This window comes from Saccopteryx leptura, chromosome 1, assembly GCF_036850995.1.
Source record: "Saccopteryx leptura isolate mSacLep1 chromosome 1, mSacLep1_pri_phased_curated, whole genome shotgun sequence".
NCBI classification, from domain to species: domain Eukaryota; kingdom Metazoa; phylum Chordata; class Mammalia; order Chiroptera; family Emballonuridae; genus Saccopteryx; species Saccopteryx leptura.
Window position 1 is genome coordinate 186,826,057 of NC_089503.1, and position 18,096 is coordinate 186,844,152.

The 18,096-nt window shown below is 46.7% G+C and overlaps 1 protein-coding gene across 3 annotated transcripts in view; it reads right to left on the reverse strand.

The window, feature by feature from the left end:
• Window positions 1-18,096, reverse strand: part of SIPA1L2 (signal induced proliferation associated 1 like 2) — a 250,339-nt gene that overhangs the window by 50,900 nt on the left and 181,343 nt on the right. For all 3 annotated transcript variants that reach the window (XM_066383247.1, XM_066383264.1, XM_066383256.1), the window contains exons 10-14: window positions 8,883-9,140; window positions 6,514-6,597; window positions 4,860-4,960; window positions 4,066-4,169; window positions 1,819-2,207 (exon numbers count right to left, since the gene is read on the reverse strand). In XM_066383247.1, coding sequence (XP_066239344.1) covers window positions 1,819-2,207; window positions 4,066-4,169; window positions 4,860-4,960; window positions 6,514-6,597; window positions 8,883-9,140 — 936 coding nt within the window. The remainder of the gene's footprint in view (window positions 1-1,818; window positions 2,208-4,065; window positions 4,170-4,859; window positions 4,961-6,513; window positions 6,598-8,882; window positions 9,141-18,096) is intronic.

Here is an 18,096-nt window from a genome sequence, read left to right on the forward strand (position 1 = left end):
ACGGGGACACATACAGTGCTCGGGGTGGCTGAGACTAGCCAGGTGGTCAGCACTGATGTCCCATCCTGAAGAGTTACTCTGTTCTGCTACCTGGGGCCATGCCAGGAACAATCCAGATCTTGAGCAGTGAGCCTCAGCTCCAACTGAACCACATGTCCATCTGAACTGAGACTTTAAAGGAAAGTACAGGGATGAGGACAGGCACCACAAGGGGTGCACAGGCCCTGGTATGGCCCTCACATTTAGAATTTGCAGAATCTCAGTTCAGTTTTGATAGGTTGGCCCCTGTACTCTCATGAGTGAAGTTCCTTTTACCTCAACGCACATATCTTCCATTTAAAATATTAACATACTTACTACTTAAAAATATTTAAATATTTAAGCTCTACTTCAAATTCTCTAGCCTTCTTGCACAGGTGGAGGGACAGGCAGAAGAAAGTATTCAAGATTCAATTTAATGACTGAATTTCACACAAAAGCCTACAATGCAAGCGGAAATGTGGCCAAGATTTTAGGGGGTGCCATGTGGAACCTATGTTTGGAGGGACCCGGTTTTGGGTGACATTATCTGAGCCAGTGGGTCAAACAGAACCTTGACAGTTCTGGACTTCTCAGTACTTTTCACTTTTCTGTTATGTGAACCAATGAGGGTGGAGAAACGCCCTTGACTGGCACACGTGATAAGAGGATGCATGAAAGGGAGAGCCGAGAACACTATCGCTGGACAGAGGATCCCACCACAGTCGGGCAGCCCGGAGGGTGCTCTCACCACAGCCGGGAAGACTGGAGCGTGCCCCACCACTGGCTTATCTGACCATCCCCCGCATTTAGGTGAGTTCTAGGGGAAAGTCAGTGGGAACTTGGAGCTGAATTAGGAAAGATCTCGCACAAGTGGACAAGGACAGTGGTGCCTGGTGAGCAGTAAACTCTGTCCACAGCCAAACCTGAATATCCATGTCTTTGCCTAGTCTTTGAAGGCAGGAATCACACATAATGAGTTTTAAAATCATTGTACAGACACATGTCAAATAGCTCAAAACTACTCATAACTACATTTTAAACATCTATAGTTAGAATATCACTCTTTTAGATTGAGCAGTCTTTAGTTTTTGAAGGTTGGGCTGCAGCTGTACACACACATGCAGGCTTCTGCAGAAGACCGTGGGGGCCCAGGGACAGAACACCACCTGCCGGCCTCTCCTTTCCCCGTCAGGGCTGCGCATGGACCACGTGGAGGCCGCCTGGCCTTCTTCTAATGACTGCTCACTATAACCTGAGAACCGTTTACTGGCTGCTGCTTCTGCATACTTAAGGGCAACAGACTGAGAGATATATGGCCTGACTAGAGCAATTAAGGTTTCCATTCGTTTTCTCTCACATTTAAAGAGAGAGAAAAGTAAAACAACGAGCAAGTGGCTATATTAGCATGTGAATTTCACAATCAGAAACAAGCACTCGCCTGACCTGTGGTGGCACAGTAGGTAAAAGCGTCGACCTGGAATGCTGAGGTCGCCCGTTCAAAACCCTGGGCTTGCCTGGTCAAGGCACATACAGGAAGCAGCTACTACAAGCTGATGCTTCCCACTTCTCCCCCCCTTTCTCTCTCTCTAGAAAAGAAAACAACAACAACAACAAAAAAAAACAAAAAGAAAGAAACAAGCACTCCATCTGTACTCCGGCAATTGGGCAAACAGGTGACAGGGCATCTGCCCTGCACTGCAGTCAGCTCCAATTTCAGACCCCCACCCCCACGCTGCAGGCGCAGCGCCAGTCCCTCATGCCCCCACAGCACTGGTCAGTGGTGCAGCAGGCACACACCTGGAATGAGAGGAGATCTCACTGAGGTCACCCAAGCTGCCGTCAGCGGTGCCGCTGGCAGAGATGGCGGGTGTGTAGCCGTGGACCGCATACAGCTTGGCTGGTTCATCGTCGGGCCCCAACATGTCAGCGGAGTCCGTCCACTGCTCGGTGCAACTGTGGGCCATGGACCTGCTGCCCGCTAGGTGCAGAGGGCCCAGGCCCACGGGGGGCACACATGGGGCCGTGTCGATGCCGCTGTCAGTGGATGCACCTTTCAGGTAGGTCAGCCCCAGCAGCTCCGGGTCCATCAGTTCCCCAGACCCGAAGTGTTTGTCGTCGCTGTTGCTGGATGTGTTGCTGGACAGCGTGTTGCTGCTGGAGTGGCTGGAGTAGCTCTTATCCCCAATCTGGAAAAGACATAACGAGGCTTCAGACAAGCTGCACAGGGACAGCTGGCTTCACCGCCTCTCTACAGACTGAAAGACCCAGTGACCCGAGCCTAGCGGGTCTACAGGTGCCGTCTTCCCAACAGGCTCAGATCATGCTCAGCATATTTTTTTTAGCAGTAAAGTATATTTTAGTGAAGATATGTACACTGGTTTTTTAGACATAATGCTGTTGCACAGTTATCAGACGGCAGCATAAAGTAAAGGTAATTTTTGTGTGCTCTGGGAAACCACAAACCTGTGGGACTTGTGCTGTGATACCCGCACCATCCCTGAGGTGAGCCTGTGCTCTGCTCGTTCATGAAGACAACACTTCCACTGGGCTCACCGCAGCCCTTTCCACTGTCTCTTCAAAGGGAGCCAGTGAGAGAATTTACCTTAAGGAAAAATAACGATCCCTGATTTCTAATTCCTCCCATAACTCATCTTATATCAAATAGATTATCTTTTCAAGTCTTTGTCATTATTTGTGCAGGAAGCAGAAAGTAATCAGCGAAGGTGGCACAAACTGGGACAGTACACGGAGATTAATAAAAGGAGGAGAGCAGTCTTTTATCAGGAAAATGCTTCTGTGACAAATTATGGCACCAGCCCTGGGTTAGGAGTGGAAGAGCTGGGTCTGAACCACAGTGGGGGACAGTGGCCATCCCTGAGTCCCTCTCTGTGCTGGGAATGCAGAGCTCATGTGATTAACTGTGGACCCACTGGGACTGTCTACGTGAATGGTGCTGCTGCCACGGGCACCGGGAAGCCTGAGCAAGGGCTCTGAGAGCCTGCGGACCACCAGACGGCTCTCCGCAGAAGGAACAGAGGTGCTCTAGGGTCCCTGGGAGACAGAGCATGGAGAAGACAGACTCAGAGTAGTCCCCGTCTGACTGGCGTGCTCACACGGGACCCTCTGTACAGCCTGGGGACATGGACCAGACCTGGCATAGCAGCAAAGGGCTGCGGGACGGAGTCAGGCCCTCATCTGTCAGAGTGGCCTGGCCTCTCCTTCCTCCACCCGCACAATCAGACCCTTAAGCAAATCCCAAACCCCTTTATCACACACTGATGCCTTCATGTGTGGTCCCACCCCTTGCCTCCCTCTGCTTACAGCACTGAGAGATGTGCAAGGGAGAACTGAACGAATATACTATAAAGGGACTCAGACTAGTCCCAGGCAGAGCTGGGGAGGGCCTGTCACGTGGGTGCTAATATCCTACAGTAAGCTTGCCAATGACAGGAAAAGGAAGAAGAAAGACAGCTCAAGCCAGGAGCTGATAAAATTTCTTCACCCGCAGATTTTAGAACATAAGCGACTTAAAAATATTGGTCTTATTTGGCAACAGCTAACAAGTCACGTTTCTGTATTTAACTGGGACTCCCGTTTCTCTGAGCAGCAGTCACCTGCCCGGCTGTCTTCAGGACTGGGGAACAGGGCATATAGGCACTGCACGGACCTGTCAGGAGCGGTGCACACTAACTGGCAGCCCCGGACAGGACCTCTGACCACACACACTGCACAGAGCCCGCGTCTGTTCCATAAGAGAGTACCAACAGGAACATGATTTGGTCGCTGTCATTGCTGGACATCAGGGCCAAAGCTGAGGATGCCCTCATGGCTTTGCCAATAATTCACTGTGTGACTTTTCTTTGAGGTTCTTTATAAACCAAGGAGAGAAAAAAATTGACTTTGTTTATTTTTTTACCTTGGGTATCAGGGACCTGAGAGGTCGAGGCCATGCCATGGGGAGTGTCTGGCAATAAAGCTATTGAGTGATGTGTGCTGACGGGCATCAGAAGGCAGATGGTGCATCGTCTGCAAAAGCGGACTTACGTGAGAAAGCTTATTGGGGGAATCTTTGCAACTTCCATCCTTCTGCAGGGCTCTTTCTTTATAGGAACTCAGGACTTTGGAGGGTGGGCCATGCCATCTGGTTTCTGTCACATAAAGAGAGTCGAGTTGAAAACAAAATAAAAACAGACACATAGATCTGGAGAACAGACTGACAGCGGCCAAAGGAGATGGGGGCTCGGGTGAAAAAACTTATAGACACAGCCAGAGTGTGGGGGCTGCAGTGAAGAAAGGGGTGGGGATGTGGCGGAGGGTACGGGGGGTGGGGAGAGATGGTAATGGAGGGAGACAAGTTGGGTGGTGAACACACAATGCAACATATAGATAATGTGTTGTAAAACTGTGCACCTGACATTTGTATAATCATATTAACCAATGTCACCCCAATAGTCAATAAAAATTTTTTAAAAATAGAGAGAGAGCGAGAGAAGAGCAGAATATCTAATTTTCAGCATTAACAAAAGAGCAAAGAAACAAAGGGGGCTGCACGAATGGTTTGGGAAAAATGAACAGGATCATGGTTCTAGGACCTTCTGATCTTGCCAGTGGATATGCCACAGGAGTGGGCAGAACATCCACCACAAAGGTAATGGTCCCTTTCCCAGGCACCCCCACTGGCCATGACCCCACATCCCCAATGACATCAGGGAACAGGATACATGCAGCACGATGGCATGCACCAAGAGTGCACGGAATGAACGAGTGACAGGAGGAGAGGGCACAGAGGGAAGAGCAGGGAGGGGTGGCGTTTGTTTACCCATGGAGTTCCTCATCACCTGGGTGTCTACTTTCTTCCAGGGCGTCCTCCCGTTCCCGGGCTCCCTCACATTCCAAAGGGCCTGGGCCCTGGTGCTCAAGCAGCAGAGGAGACTGGCACCTGGAAAGAACAGAGAGCTGAGCAGGGCTCATCCCAGTGCCACCCCCACTGGCATGTCCCCAGTGTGGGGCTCCTACAGGGCACCGGAAGGGAGATCCCTAATGAGAAGCTGTCTCTGGCAGAAGTACAGCGTCTGTCGGCCCAACCCCATCAGAGGAGCTTCGAGCACCTGGCACCGGAGGCTCGTTTCCCCACTGGGTCAATGGAGGTGACAGTCATTTACAGATGAAGATGGGCCACTGACACTAACTAGCAGGGTAGAAGACTGTCCAGGGGCAGGACACATGTCCCCGGCAAGGTAAGGAGGAGCTCACTGCTTTCATTTTTCTCATGCCCATAATACCTGCCACTGATATTTCTTTATATTACATTTTTTAAGAAAAAGGAAATAAAATTGACTGGCTCTAGATTACCTCTAGGTGGACTTTATTTTATAAAAACCCAAAATAAGGCAATATAATCCTTTCAAAGAAATAAGTCTCAGGAAACTTGATCATAATGTGATCCTCATTCACAGAACCCCAGCTACAAATCCTGGTTTGCAGAAAAAGCCAGGAATGGTTTATACATTGATACAAAAACTCCCCCCTCTATAGTTTTTAAATTTTTATTTTTAATTTATTGTGTTGACATGGTTTAAAGTGCCCCGCCCAATTAACACCATCTACACCCCGCTTCGTGTGCTCCATGCCACTCCACTTTTAAAATGCAATGCCACTGAAAAAAATGTCTCTCTGTACAACTTTTAAGAACCCCATCTGTTATGAAGGTAGGGGACACATGTAACTCAGACTGAAAACGTCTATTTCTGAGCCTCAATCAGAATGATAGGGGGTTCAGAGAGAGATACCTCCTTCTGGTGATGGATATCCTTCTCTCTGGCTATCCTCTCCTTTAAGCCCCACACACAGCTCCTTCTAAAGTAGAGGCGAGAACTGGTTGCAAAGCATCATGGACACACTGCTGCCAGGAGCCCAGCCATGGCCTGCTGAGCACAGGGCCTCACCACCCTCCTTCTCTTCCCCCAGTTAATCACCAGCGTCTCTGTGTGCCCAGGTGTCCTCAGGCTCCCTCGAACCTGCTGGCACCTGGACACCAGGTGAGCACATGTGACCAGGGATGTCTGCCTGCCCACATGGGAGTTGGCCTTCACTCTACCAGGAAGCAGAGGAAAACATGTTGAAAGCTAAGCCTGCCTCTGCTGACTCTGGGCTTCGTTTTGGAGAAAAAGCACTTTAAAAGAGGCTGTGGATGTGTCCCTGCCAGCAAGTCCAGTGAGGGGGCATTCCCAAGGGCACTGCCCAGAGTCCCCAAAGCCTTACTTCTCATATGTTCACAAAGACTTTCCTCATTAAAAAGAGTGAGCAGAGAAGCAGAGAAGCTCGGAATGCAGAGAAATGAGCGCCAGTACCCTGGCGGAACAGTGAGCTCTCAGGCCTGGACAGACTCGTCAGAAGCATGTCCAGCACCTTTACACCCCCTGGGGTGTCATACATAGGTGCAGTTTCTGAACAGGTCCCTCCCAGGGTCCGCAGGAGGTGGAGCGAGCATACCCGTCATAGCCCACTTGCGGTCTCCAGGGTCCGCTCCCACCAGGTCCGGGGTCACTGGAGGATGACTGGTTGCTGGGTGAACTTCTAAAACAGGGACTAGAATCATTAACAGGGCACTGAGGTATCTGTGCAGGGCCAATACTGACCTGCTTGTTTTACAAATGAATTCATTTCTACAAGGAAGAAGTACACGTTGCAAGGTGGAACAGAATAAACTGTGACACGCACACTTAGACTTGGTGACACTATGAGGTTTCAGGTGGCACGGCTGGTGCTTTATCATGGGAGAGATGTAGCAGAAAAGCCTCACATCTTAAGGAGTACTGGGCAGGCCATGACTCAACAAGATAGGAAGAACAGCCATGCGACTCCCAAGGACACAGAATTATGAAAACATTACCACCTCTTAGTGCAGGGGTCCCCAAACTACGGCCCACGGGCCGCATGCGGCCCCCTGAGGCCATTTATCCAGCCCCCACCGCACTTCCAGAAGGGGCACCTCTTTCATTGGTGGTCAGTGAGAGGAGCATAGTTCCCATTGAAATACTGGTCAGTTTGTTGATTTAAATTTACTTGTTCTTTATTTTAAATATTGTATTTATTCCCGTTTTGTTTTTTTACTTTAAAATAAAATATGTGCAGTGTGCATGGGGATTTGTTCATAGTTTTTTTTATAGTCTGGCCCTCCAGTAGTCTGAGGGACAGTGAACTGGCCCCCTGTGTAAAAAGTTTGGGGACCCCTGTCTTAGTGTATGAAACTTAAGGCAAGACACACTTTGGTTCTGTGTGTATTTAAAACCTATGCAGAAAGAAAACCCTAAATTTGACAAAACCATTTATTTTCACACATCTGCTGAATGCAATCTGGTTTATTCCTGTTTATTTCAGACACACACCAATGAGTAATATTCATGAGAACTCACATGGTGAAGATGTGCTTGCCGTTTTGCTATAAGAACCCTACTGGTTTTTCCCTATAACTTACTAACTTCTACTTTAAGGGAGATTCTGCAGACCCCTTCCCTGCCAGATGCCACTCCTTTCACCTGCGCAACCTGTGTGCATGTCTCTGAATATGAGAGTTTGTAAACTCAGCAGACACTTGAGTAAGGTGACCCAGAGCCAGGGTGATTTAATGTCAAGTCATATCTTCCCTGCACTCTGGAAAAAATACTGAAGGAAGCAGAGGAAGATCACGTGCAAGTATCTGCCAATTAATTACCTTGAATACTTGTACAGGCTTATCACCACGTGCCGGGTTCTAAGCAGTTCTAAGCAGTTTACACATCGTGATAGATTCAAGCCTCCTAAAGCCCTGGAGAGGTCTCTGTTATTACTAAGTTTATTTTTCAGAAGAGGAAATTGGAGGTTAGGTGGCGGCGAGGAGCAGCCCAGGGTGACAAGCCATCATGGGTGCAGCCCGGCTCAGCATCCTGGCTTACAACTCCACAGGACCAGAGCCCAGAGGGCTGCTGAGGAAAGCCATGGTATCCCCATGGCCCACAAGTTATGTGACAGCTGAGACAAAAGGAGTAGGAATTGACATCAATAAAAAAACCAAATTTCTCTTCCATTCACTTAGAGCAAGCTGTGTGAAGTAAGCAGCCAAAAGGCTCGCTAGCTTCTCATGCTACAGGGCTTACCTTTCAAACAAATGCACTCACTCTCTCTCTCTCTCTGAGAAATTAATTTCAAACTCAACTCTCTTTGCTTAAGAGGAGAGAAGAGCTCAGAAATGCTAAGGATCTAAGGACCTATTAAAATGCTTCCCATATCGAGATGATGGCATTTAATCATTGGTGTGCCGGTTTCATCTGTACTCAAAGCTGTTCACATTTGTCTAGAGGGCTGCACACAACAGATTCTCGGGAGTCTTCTAAGATAGTCTGGAGAATGACTGCTCAGGAGTCACGGACAGAGAGGGGAAGCTGTGGTCCCGGTGGGCAGATTCTGTAGCTAGGATCCTCATTGTTTTAAAATGTATTTTTCGATCACAGTTGACATATGATTATATTAGTTTTGGGTGTACAAAATAGTGATTAGACATACAGACCTTACATAGTGATCCCTTGGCATCACACAAAGCTATTGTGTCCCCTTGCTGCACTTTGCACCCTGTGACTGCCTTCAGAACGCCCAGTCTGTACCTCTCCTTCCCTCAGGGGGCCAGCCTCTCAGCAGCTCCACCACAGGCCGGCAGCAGGGTGGCTCCAAGCACCCCTGCATCCAGCCCGGCCCTGGACCTGCCTGCCAACTTACTTAGAACAAGCTGACTCAGACACATGCAGCAAGTGAAAGTCCCCCCACAGTCAGAAGCGGTGGCCCTGGGGTTTGCCAAGGCCGTCCCTGAGGACATGGCGCAGAGGTACCTGGTGCCGTCGGGCAGCTTACGGTCGAAGGAGGTGCTGCGTGGGATAGTGGCCTGGGCCTGCTGGCACAGCTGCTGGCACTGCAGCCGGTCGGGTGTGCTGGGCGCGGGCGAGGCATGGGGCAGTGGCTGTAGGGACGGGGTGGGCACCCGGTGCCACGTAGTGTTCCTCCGGAAAGGGGTTTTGTACTCGCAGGGGGTGCCCTCGCTGTCCAGTTTGTATTCCACCATGGGGATCCGGCAGAGCTCCGAGCACCCTCTGTGGGGCCGAGAAGAGACAGTGAGGGGAACTCGAGGGGGGCACAGCTTCCTCGCAGCCGCATGTGCTTGTCAGGGTCCACAGAGCATGAGGCCAGGCCAGGCCCCCGAGGAGCCCGTCACCTGTAACACAACAGCAGGTCCTGACCACTCCATTCCTCCCCTGTCTGATCAGGAGCTCGGGAACCGAAAAGGCTCTCAGTGCCTGGCTTGGCTCGGTGCTTCTTCCATGCCGCAGGGACTGCAGGGTCAGCACCGGAAGTGCACTGGCACCTTGTGACACAGTCTATGGACAGTTCTGGAGAGAGCAGCTCAATCTACAGCAGTTAGGGATGGGGCCCAGAGATATTAAACACCTTGATCACAGCTACGCTGCAGAGCCAGGCTGAACTCCTGTTGTTACATTTTTGCCCAAGAACCTGAGAAATAAGACACTCCAACTCACATCAGTCACTTGTAGAGAGATGGAAATGTCGGTCACCTTGTCTGCAGTGACCAGTTCACATCAGTGAGCCCTGCACGTGTGCTGTTTAGTGTACATCTACGATTCTCAACAAAGGTGTAAAAAAGAACTTCTTAGAGAGGATGAAAGCTTCCTTTTTCCCTGAATCTTTATTCTTCACAAAAGCCTTTGGTTCAGCCCCATTGGAGGCCTGTCCACTCAGTGACCAGAAGAGCCGGGCAAATGTCAGACACCCAGTAACATTAACTTCAACCTGAGTGTTGAACGTGTTGGAGCTGGCAGATGGTCACTGGCTTCTCTGTCTGTTGCCCCTTAATACCCCATGAGAGTTATCTTCTTTTTAGCTCTAAGACACACCTGATGCGTATCTGTGGACACAGGCTGCACAGGACAACCCTACCCTCCATCCCAGAGATGCTCCGCCCACGGCAGCCTCCAGCAATAAGGGGCTGGGAGGACCAGGAACGGGCGGTGCGGCTGAGGAGCCCAGCGACGGAACTCTAATTTAGATTTAAAATCTGATATGTGATTCATTCTTTTAAGTATGGTTGAAATAATATACGCATGTGAACCTACTTTTACAACTGTAAGTTTTATGAAGTCTAGACACAGCAAGTATTTTGGATGAAAATTTCCCATCTAAACTGATACACGGTAAATGTAAAACACACCCCAATTTCAGTGGGCCAATGGAAAAATGATATGAACTATCTCACTAATGATGTTTTTAATATTTCTTGGACATTGAAATGATAATATCTGAAATATTAAGTTAAAAATATATGATTAAAAATAATTTCACTTGTTTTTTTAAAACATTTTTAATTTGACTGCTAGAAACTTCAAAATTAACTATTTCTACTAGACAGTCTGCTATGGAGCAACCCCTTCCTTGCCCACCTGGCCAATTGCCAGCTGTCTGGCCCCGTGTCTCCTTCTGGCTATCACTTCCCTCGATTTGGCCCAAGACTCAGCTCAAACCCCACTTCCCCACAAGATTTGGGGACTCTGCTGAACAACACAAAGGCCAGCAGCAAGCCACTGTGAAAATCAAAAAAGACATGTCCTCTGCATGGGTGCCCTGGGGAGACAGTGGCCCATGGTCAGAGCAGGGGCCAGATTTCAGTGACCACTCATCTTACCACTAGGACATGGACCAGAACGCACATGCAGCAGTCTCCCCTGACTTATGGTGACCTGCTCTGTTTTCAATCCAGTAGGATCAGTATCATTCTTGTGGCTCGGGTTGATGGACAGAGATCACTGTTAGGGGTCTCATGTGAGTATTATGTCTCCAGGTAGTCTGCAAACTTCTTGGACAGAGCTGAATTTATCTTTAGCCCATTTGCATAACAGGAATCGTGCACAATGAACAAGGGTGATAAAAAAATTTAATAGTTTAAAATTGTCTCGTATATAATCTGACCAGGTATATAATCAGGAATCAGAGTCACATGCCACATATTCTATTTAGTGTGAGCAAAGTGGAAAACAAAATTAGTGAAATCTGTCACAATGAAGGGAAAACTTGAGTGTCCATCCTGTGAAAGTCATGTGTAGTTTTTGGTTACCACAGTCACTCTCTTAACCTAGTGTTACAGTTCCCCAAAGGTCATCTAGCGTGCTCTCTGATGTGCTCAAATGGTCAGCCAGAGATGTAAGACCCTTTACCTTCAAAAACATGATTTAAGCCAGACATCCATCAAGTTTCCCACTAATTACACAGCGCTATCAGTACTGTTAGCTTGACCAAAGTCAGCCTGTGAAACCAATTGGTACAGTTTGAGGGACACAGGATGACTGGGAAAGTTCCAGATTTGAGTATCAGGGCAAATCATCCCAATTTATCACATTGACAAAGTAGTCAGCCTCCAAAGCCGGTGCCTCTCCCTAGACATTTCAGAGTCAACATAAAAGCTATTCTAATAAATATTTGAGACAGCCACTAGGGTAAGCATTGCTCTCTAGAAAGCAGACTTCCATTCTCAAATGGTAAAAGTTTTTCATCCTTGTCTCAAAAGCACAACAAAAGAGCAGAGGGAACAACAAACAAACAAACTTGGCTGTTAGAAATTGGAGACATAGGAAACTTTGCAACAGGATACAAAGATGGAAGGCAGACAGAACAAGGTGACGGTTCAGCAGAGCAGAGGAGGGTGTCTGCAGAGGGAGACAAGGAGAAGCACGACCACTTCCAGACACTGGCAGGGACGGGAAACACCAGGCTCCGCAGAAGGAGAAAGTGAAAAAGAAGGCTTAAGAGAAGGGTTATTAATAAAAGTGGAGAAAGAAGTACGACCCTAGCCCAGCTGGCCAACAACCCCTACCCCAAGAGGCAGGAGCAATGGTGCATGGAGCCCAACCACGAGGCATGGAGGGGAGCTCAGCTAAAAGTAAAAGGCTCCTAAAATCCTTGCTGGGGACGAGTCTCAGACTCCCTCCCCCTTCTCCAAACCCAGCTCTGCACCTTCCTCAAACCATAGAGACAATGGAGGACCTTTCTCTAGAAAAGAGACAGGTGGGGGTAAGCCACTTGACCACTCTGGAGAGAGGTGTACCCGCCAACTATATCTTCAGAGAATAAGGAACTTTTGAAATTTAAAAATATAATAAATAAATTATCCAGTAAGACACCTCATCTGTAAAGTATACCGAAAAACTCTCCCAGAATGTTATAGAAAGCAAACAGACAAAATTAACATTCAATCCAAATAGTCTAACAATGGATGAAAAAAGGTGTCTATTAAGACACCTCATTGTGGAATTTGGGTTCCTGAGTTAAACGGGAGATTCTAAGTTCTGGGGCAGCAGGTGAAGAAGTCAGGGTGAGGCCAGGCCCTACGGAGGTCTGGGACACAGAACAGCTCAATTCTTCTCAACAGCAATGGATGGGTTATTCCTTGCCTTTCCAATCAATAGAACTTGGAGCTTGGGATGGAGAGGTGGGTAGAAATAAAAAAAGTTCTGCATTTTGGCTTAGGAAGCCAAAGGGATGCCGGTGCCACCATTGGGGACCACAAGAGGAACAGGCTGGACAAATTATGCTAAAGAAATACTGTGTCTGTTTACAAAGAATGTGGTAGCGATCATCTGTTTATTAGGAAACTTTAAGCTTTCAACACTTCTTCTCCTAGAGCAAAATTCCTCTCTCTTATCCAAGCAAGTTTAAATTACTCTGGGTTTACTGAATGTGGTAGTTAAATTACTAGCCAAATTTAGTAAGTCCAGATTTACATCAAATTGCATTTTTTTGTGTGTGTGCATGTGTGAAATGCTAAGGCTCTGCAATTTTTACCCACGGACTTTTGAGCCTTACATCCTAGGAACCAAAGAGCTCGCCTGGGTTGCAAGCTTACTAAGTTTGGTTAAAAAGAAGGAATAAAGAGAAGACAGATGGCTGGGTTGTGTGGTGCATTTGATTTATGCTTAGAAACTGTAGTCTTAAATAAGCTATGGTTGTTCAGCTGGAATCCTGGAAGGAGAATACTCCGTCCATGCATCACCATGAATGGTGTTTGGGAGGGTGCTACAGGACCGCGTGAAGCCAGGTGGGCTGAAGACAGTTGGGATGGGATTACTCCATTCCGGTCTCTTGCACAAAGTCATATGTAAATGATTTTTTAATTCTGAAATTTGGCATTCTTTGCCCTAACAAAAACCAGCTATTCTAAAAAAGAATGGCTTTATTTTTATTCTCTTTCTTTTTAAAGTTTTATTTATGGATTTTAGAGAAGAGAGAGAGGAAGGGAGAGGGAGGGAGGAAAAGAAGGGGAAGGGAGAGAGACAGAAGAGAAAGAGAGAGAGAGAGAGAGAGAGAGAGAGAGAGAAACATTGATTTGTTGTTCCATTTTTCCACATGTTCATTGGCTAACTCCTGTATGTGACCTGACTGGGGATTGAACCTGCAACCTTGGTGTATGGGGATAATACTCTAACCAACTGAGCTACCCAGCTAGAGCAAGGCCTTTATTTTTAAATCAAAAATTAATTTTGTAATAATATGACACTTAGAAACCGAGTGTTAACTTTTTTATTTCTGTGATGAAGACATCCCAGAAATATTACTAATTATAGCATATCATCAAGCCTGGTCACCCTCAGTTCTACTCTGTATGTATGACAGATTCCTTAAAAACACTGAATAGGAAATTCAACTAATTTTTAGAGACATGGGAAGAGGTGTAAAATACGAATTACAATCAGTCTGCAGAGGCCCTCTCTCCTGCCTGGGTGGTCCCAGCACAGGACAAGTGATATCGTCCCAGCCCATCAGAAGCATCAAAACTGGCACTGGTGTGAAGGGCAGCAGCAAACATTTCTCACCAAGAAGCGAACGCCAACTGAAACCCAAACTGACCAAATGCACAAGAGATACTTCTGTAAAAGTGAGCTGTTCATCGCGTGTGTAAATGAAACACTTCTGAAGAAAAGACTTAAGTCTTGTGCTTTCCGGCATTCCTGGATCAATTCAGGGCTCATGATAAATGCCCTTGGCTTCCTTTTGACTTCCCAAGCCAAGGCCAGGGCTACGAACTGCATTCCTAGCTTCCGGTGCCGTTTTCAGTCTGCCTGCCAGAGGGATACACTCTGAGACATTAGATAAGGCGGCAGGTCCCTTTCAGGGGAGCGTATCTGTTTCCTCTCTGCTTGTCATCCACGTATGCTTCTAATTAGCATGCTACGTAGAGATCAACAAGAACTCAGCTGCTGGGTTAAAAATCAATATCATCTTTAACACTGCTCGTCTAACCAGAAACTTTTCTGAGTCTAACCTGTCTCTGTAGTATATCCTGGAAGGCAAAACATTTTGTTGACTAAGGTCACATAAAATGTGCTGGTTAAAAGGCAATGTAAGGACGCTGAGAGAATGACAAGCACTTCCATTAGCTGGAGTCCTCAGGGCAGCTTACACTTTACTGCTTTCCAATGAACAACAATCTTCAGTATTGCAGGCTTTCTGGGATGGTTCCTTTTTGCAGAAAAGACAACTCGTTAACTAACTCTCCATGCTCAGTAGCATTCTCCTGCTGCCCAAAGCAGGTTTCCACAGATGTCTGGTCCACAGCTGCTGCCCCTTCTGCGCAAGGCCAGCACAGAGGTAGTGTCCACTCCGGTTCACAGTTCACAGGTGCCCACACTGTCAGCTAGGCACTGTACCTGTGCACCCTTAACTTCAGAGACACCCAGCAAGAGAAGCCAGCAGTACGCGTCTGCCCAGAGGCCATTATCTTCTGATGACAGCTACAGTTTCTTGGAAATACCCTCCATTCTCATCAACAATCTGCGTGCTTGAAGGTGAGGGCTATGGGCTCTAGCCCCTGCAGCCTGACCACCAGGACTGGCACTGTTGGAGCACAGCCAAGCTATACCGTTTTCTCTACTCCTCCCAGCAGGGGCTCTCCACATCAACCACCTGTTTCCATGAAAGATTGGGTTTAGGCTCTTGGTTCAAAACCCAGGCCTGACAACAACAGACAGCTCAGAAATGGGACAATCTCTTTGGGCCCATGTTTCTCCTGCAGGTGGGACAAGACAGCACCAGCAGTGTCAAGAAGGGCCCTGGCTTGTTGGCTCAGTGGATAGAGTGTCAGCCCAGCGTGTGGAAAACCCGGGTTCGATCTCCAGTCAGGGCACACATGAGAAGCGACCATCTGCTTTTCTTCCTTTCCCTCTCCCCCTTATCTCTCTCTTTCCCTCTCATAGCCAGTGACTTGATTGGTTTAAGCATTGGCCTCAGATGGGGGTTGCCGGGTGATTCTTGGTCAGGGTACATGTGGGAGTCTGTCTATCTCCTCCCTCACTTAAAAAAAATTATATGAAACATGTAAGCTTCCTGAAGTGACCATTTTACAAGAAAGAGGTTAGTTACAAAGACTTTGCTTTTTGCTTCTATATAACAGAGGACATCAAAATTAAACAGCAAAAGGCACATGAACCTTCACCAAACTTATTAACTTGTTCCATCCACAGCAGCACAGCGTCATATATAATGAGATAACACGTACTCACAGAAGCACAGAGCTGGAGAGTTTAACTTTCTGTAACAACTAGAACTACAGACACACTTTGAGTATATGCAGGGGTCATAAATAGCCTTAATTCTTCTGAAGAGAGCAAAACAAAATAAAAAACCTAGTGAAATGAGAAAGTTAAAGGAGTAAGGCATATCCTTTGAAGAAAAAAAGGCATTTGAACAGATTAGCTGGAACTGGACTGGGTGAGCCACCCACTACGCGACCACAGCCTAATCACATGATTATAACCTGCACTGACTGTACTCTGATATGGCCTGTCAGTTTTACTTAACTTGGCTGTGTTGTAGAGGCGCTTTAACTAAACCCAGTAATCTAATGAAAGGCCTTATAATGTGCTCCAGCCACCACTTACCTTGTAGGGCACTTGACAGTTTTCCACATACACTACATACACTACAGCACTGGCATTTCCCAGAAATATCCAAGGTAGTACCAAGGACATCTCCAATGTCCAGAGAAGGCTCAGAGAGATTGGGTTAGAGGGGATACATCTAATCAGGGATAGGCTCACACTGGAACCTGGGACCTCTGACTTTTAGCTCAGTGTTCTTTCCAAAACCCTTGGACACCTTCTTAGAGACAACCATCAAAAGAACAGCCAATGTGGTTTACATATGCCATATTTTCCACTAGGAGCTAAAAAAAAAAATCTCTGGAAACAAAGGCTATACAAATATTGATCGACTTAAGACCTACGCAATTTATGACCATTCGACTTTACGACCACAATCGCTAGCCACCACTGCTCCGCGTCTGGCAGTGCAAGTGTTGCCCAGCTGGGCGTACGACAGTGCGGACCAGCTTCCAGTGGCACTACCATCTCCGCGTGTACCATTTCAACTGTTATCCCAGACTCGGTACAGCAATTTGTGTTTTGTGTCTTGGATATTTTTCATCAAACCCCTCTCAAGATGTCTACCAAGAAGAAATTGTCTTTGCAAATATTAAACCAGTTGTACTGGTAATGCAGTCTTTTACTTAAACCTGACGAATGTAAAAATAAGAAACAAAATGGTGTAGAGATGATACAAACGGCATAAAATGAACAAAGAAAATTATGATATATAACAATAATGAAAGAAAATTATGATAAAATATGACTTAAAGATTTTTATAACATCATTTCACAGTACTGTACATATAGCCTACTCAACTTACAACCAAATCGTGTTACCACCGGTCTGTAGAAACCAATCGTGGTAGTAAGTCGAGCACTAGCTGTAGATCCCCTGAAAATAGCTACCTGCTTCTTTTCTATTATGCATTTTGCAAAAGAACCTTTACATAACCCTAGGAATTAAAGCAATCATTGATATTTTAATCATTTTAACGGCTGTTATGTCTGTTATGCTAATAGGCTACTAATAGTTAAATGGCTCTTTCCAAATCATCCAACAAGGTGACAGGGGTAATTGAAACTTGTTCACTTAAATCACAAACTCTTTTCTTCCTGTTGCATAAAAAAATCAAAAGCATGCAACCTGGGATAACCACATAATGTGGCTTCCTGTAAAGGTTAGGGTTATGTCATACACAAAATGGGCACTAAATGAAGTATTAATTCATTTTCTACAAAATTTCCTTGATTTACAGAAACAGAAAGACAGATACACAACAGCTAGAAAAAGAGACATCAGACCATAAATCCACTCGACCAAACCCTTTGAATAAGGACTTGAATTGAAAGGTGTGTGTCATATCAAACAGAAGTGAGGCTACCCGGAACTGAATATTCATCAGCTTCCAACCCTCTCCTTCCTCACCATGCACAGGTCTATGCACGGGTCCTGCTTAGCACTGCATTCAACATAAAGGCTCAGAAAGTTCTCCCTGAAGCCAAGCACTTCCTTTTCTTTCTTAGAAAGCATGAGACCAGGAATAACACTTTATTGCATTATATACTCCAAAGTGAGAACAGAAGGTTCTCAATAGTGACTCGATGCCTGACTCTTGATGACAGTATTTCAGTCAGGAGAACATCACTGGCAGTCCCTCTTGTGGCTGGGAATAACTTGTCACATATGAGGCAGCTGAGGCAGCTCCATTTGCTGAACTCACAGAAAGCTCATGCTTTACTGTCACCCTTCGCCTTGCTATCAGAGTTGGAAACATCACAACATTGCAAAACTCAGAACAGTGCTGCATACCAGCAGGGCATGTTCTTTCATCAAGGAGGGCAAGCGATTCTATGCTGAGACACTTATCAAATACTAGGCGGGGGCTATAGTTTGAGAAAACTCTTTTTCAGCAGCAAAAATATGAATGGAAGGCCTGTCCTTGAGAATGTGAGGTAGACCATGGAAGTAAAGATTTGGTCTGTCCTATCTAGTTTAGGAGTCCAGGGCCCGCCCAGTTTCTGCACAAATTCTTCAAGAGTGAGTGACTAAATGAATTAGTAAATGTGAGGCAAACTGCCTCCCATTCATTCTGTAATCCAGCATTCTTACTCAAAGGAGTAA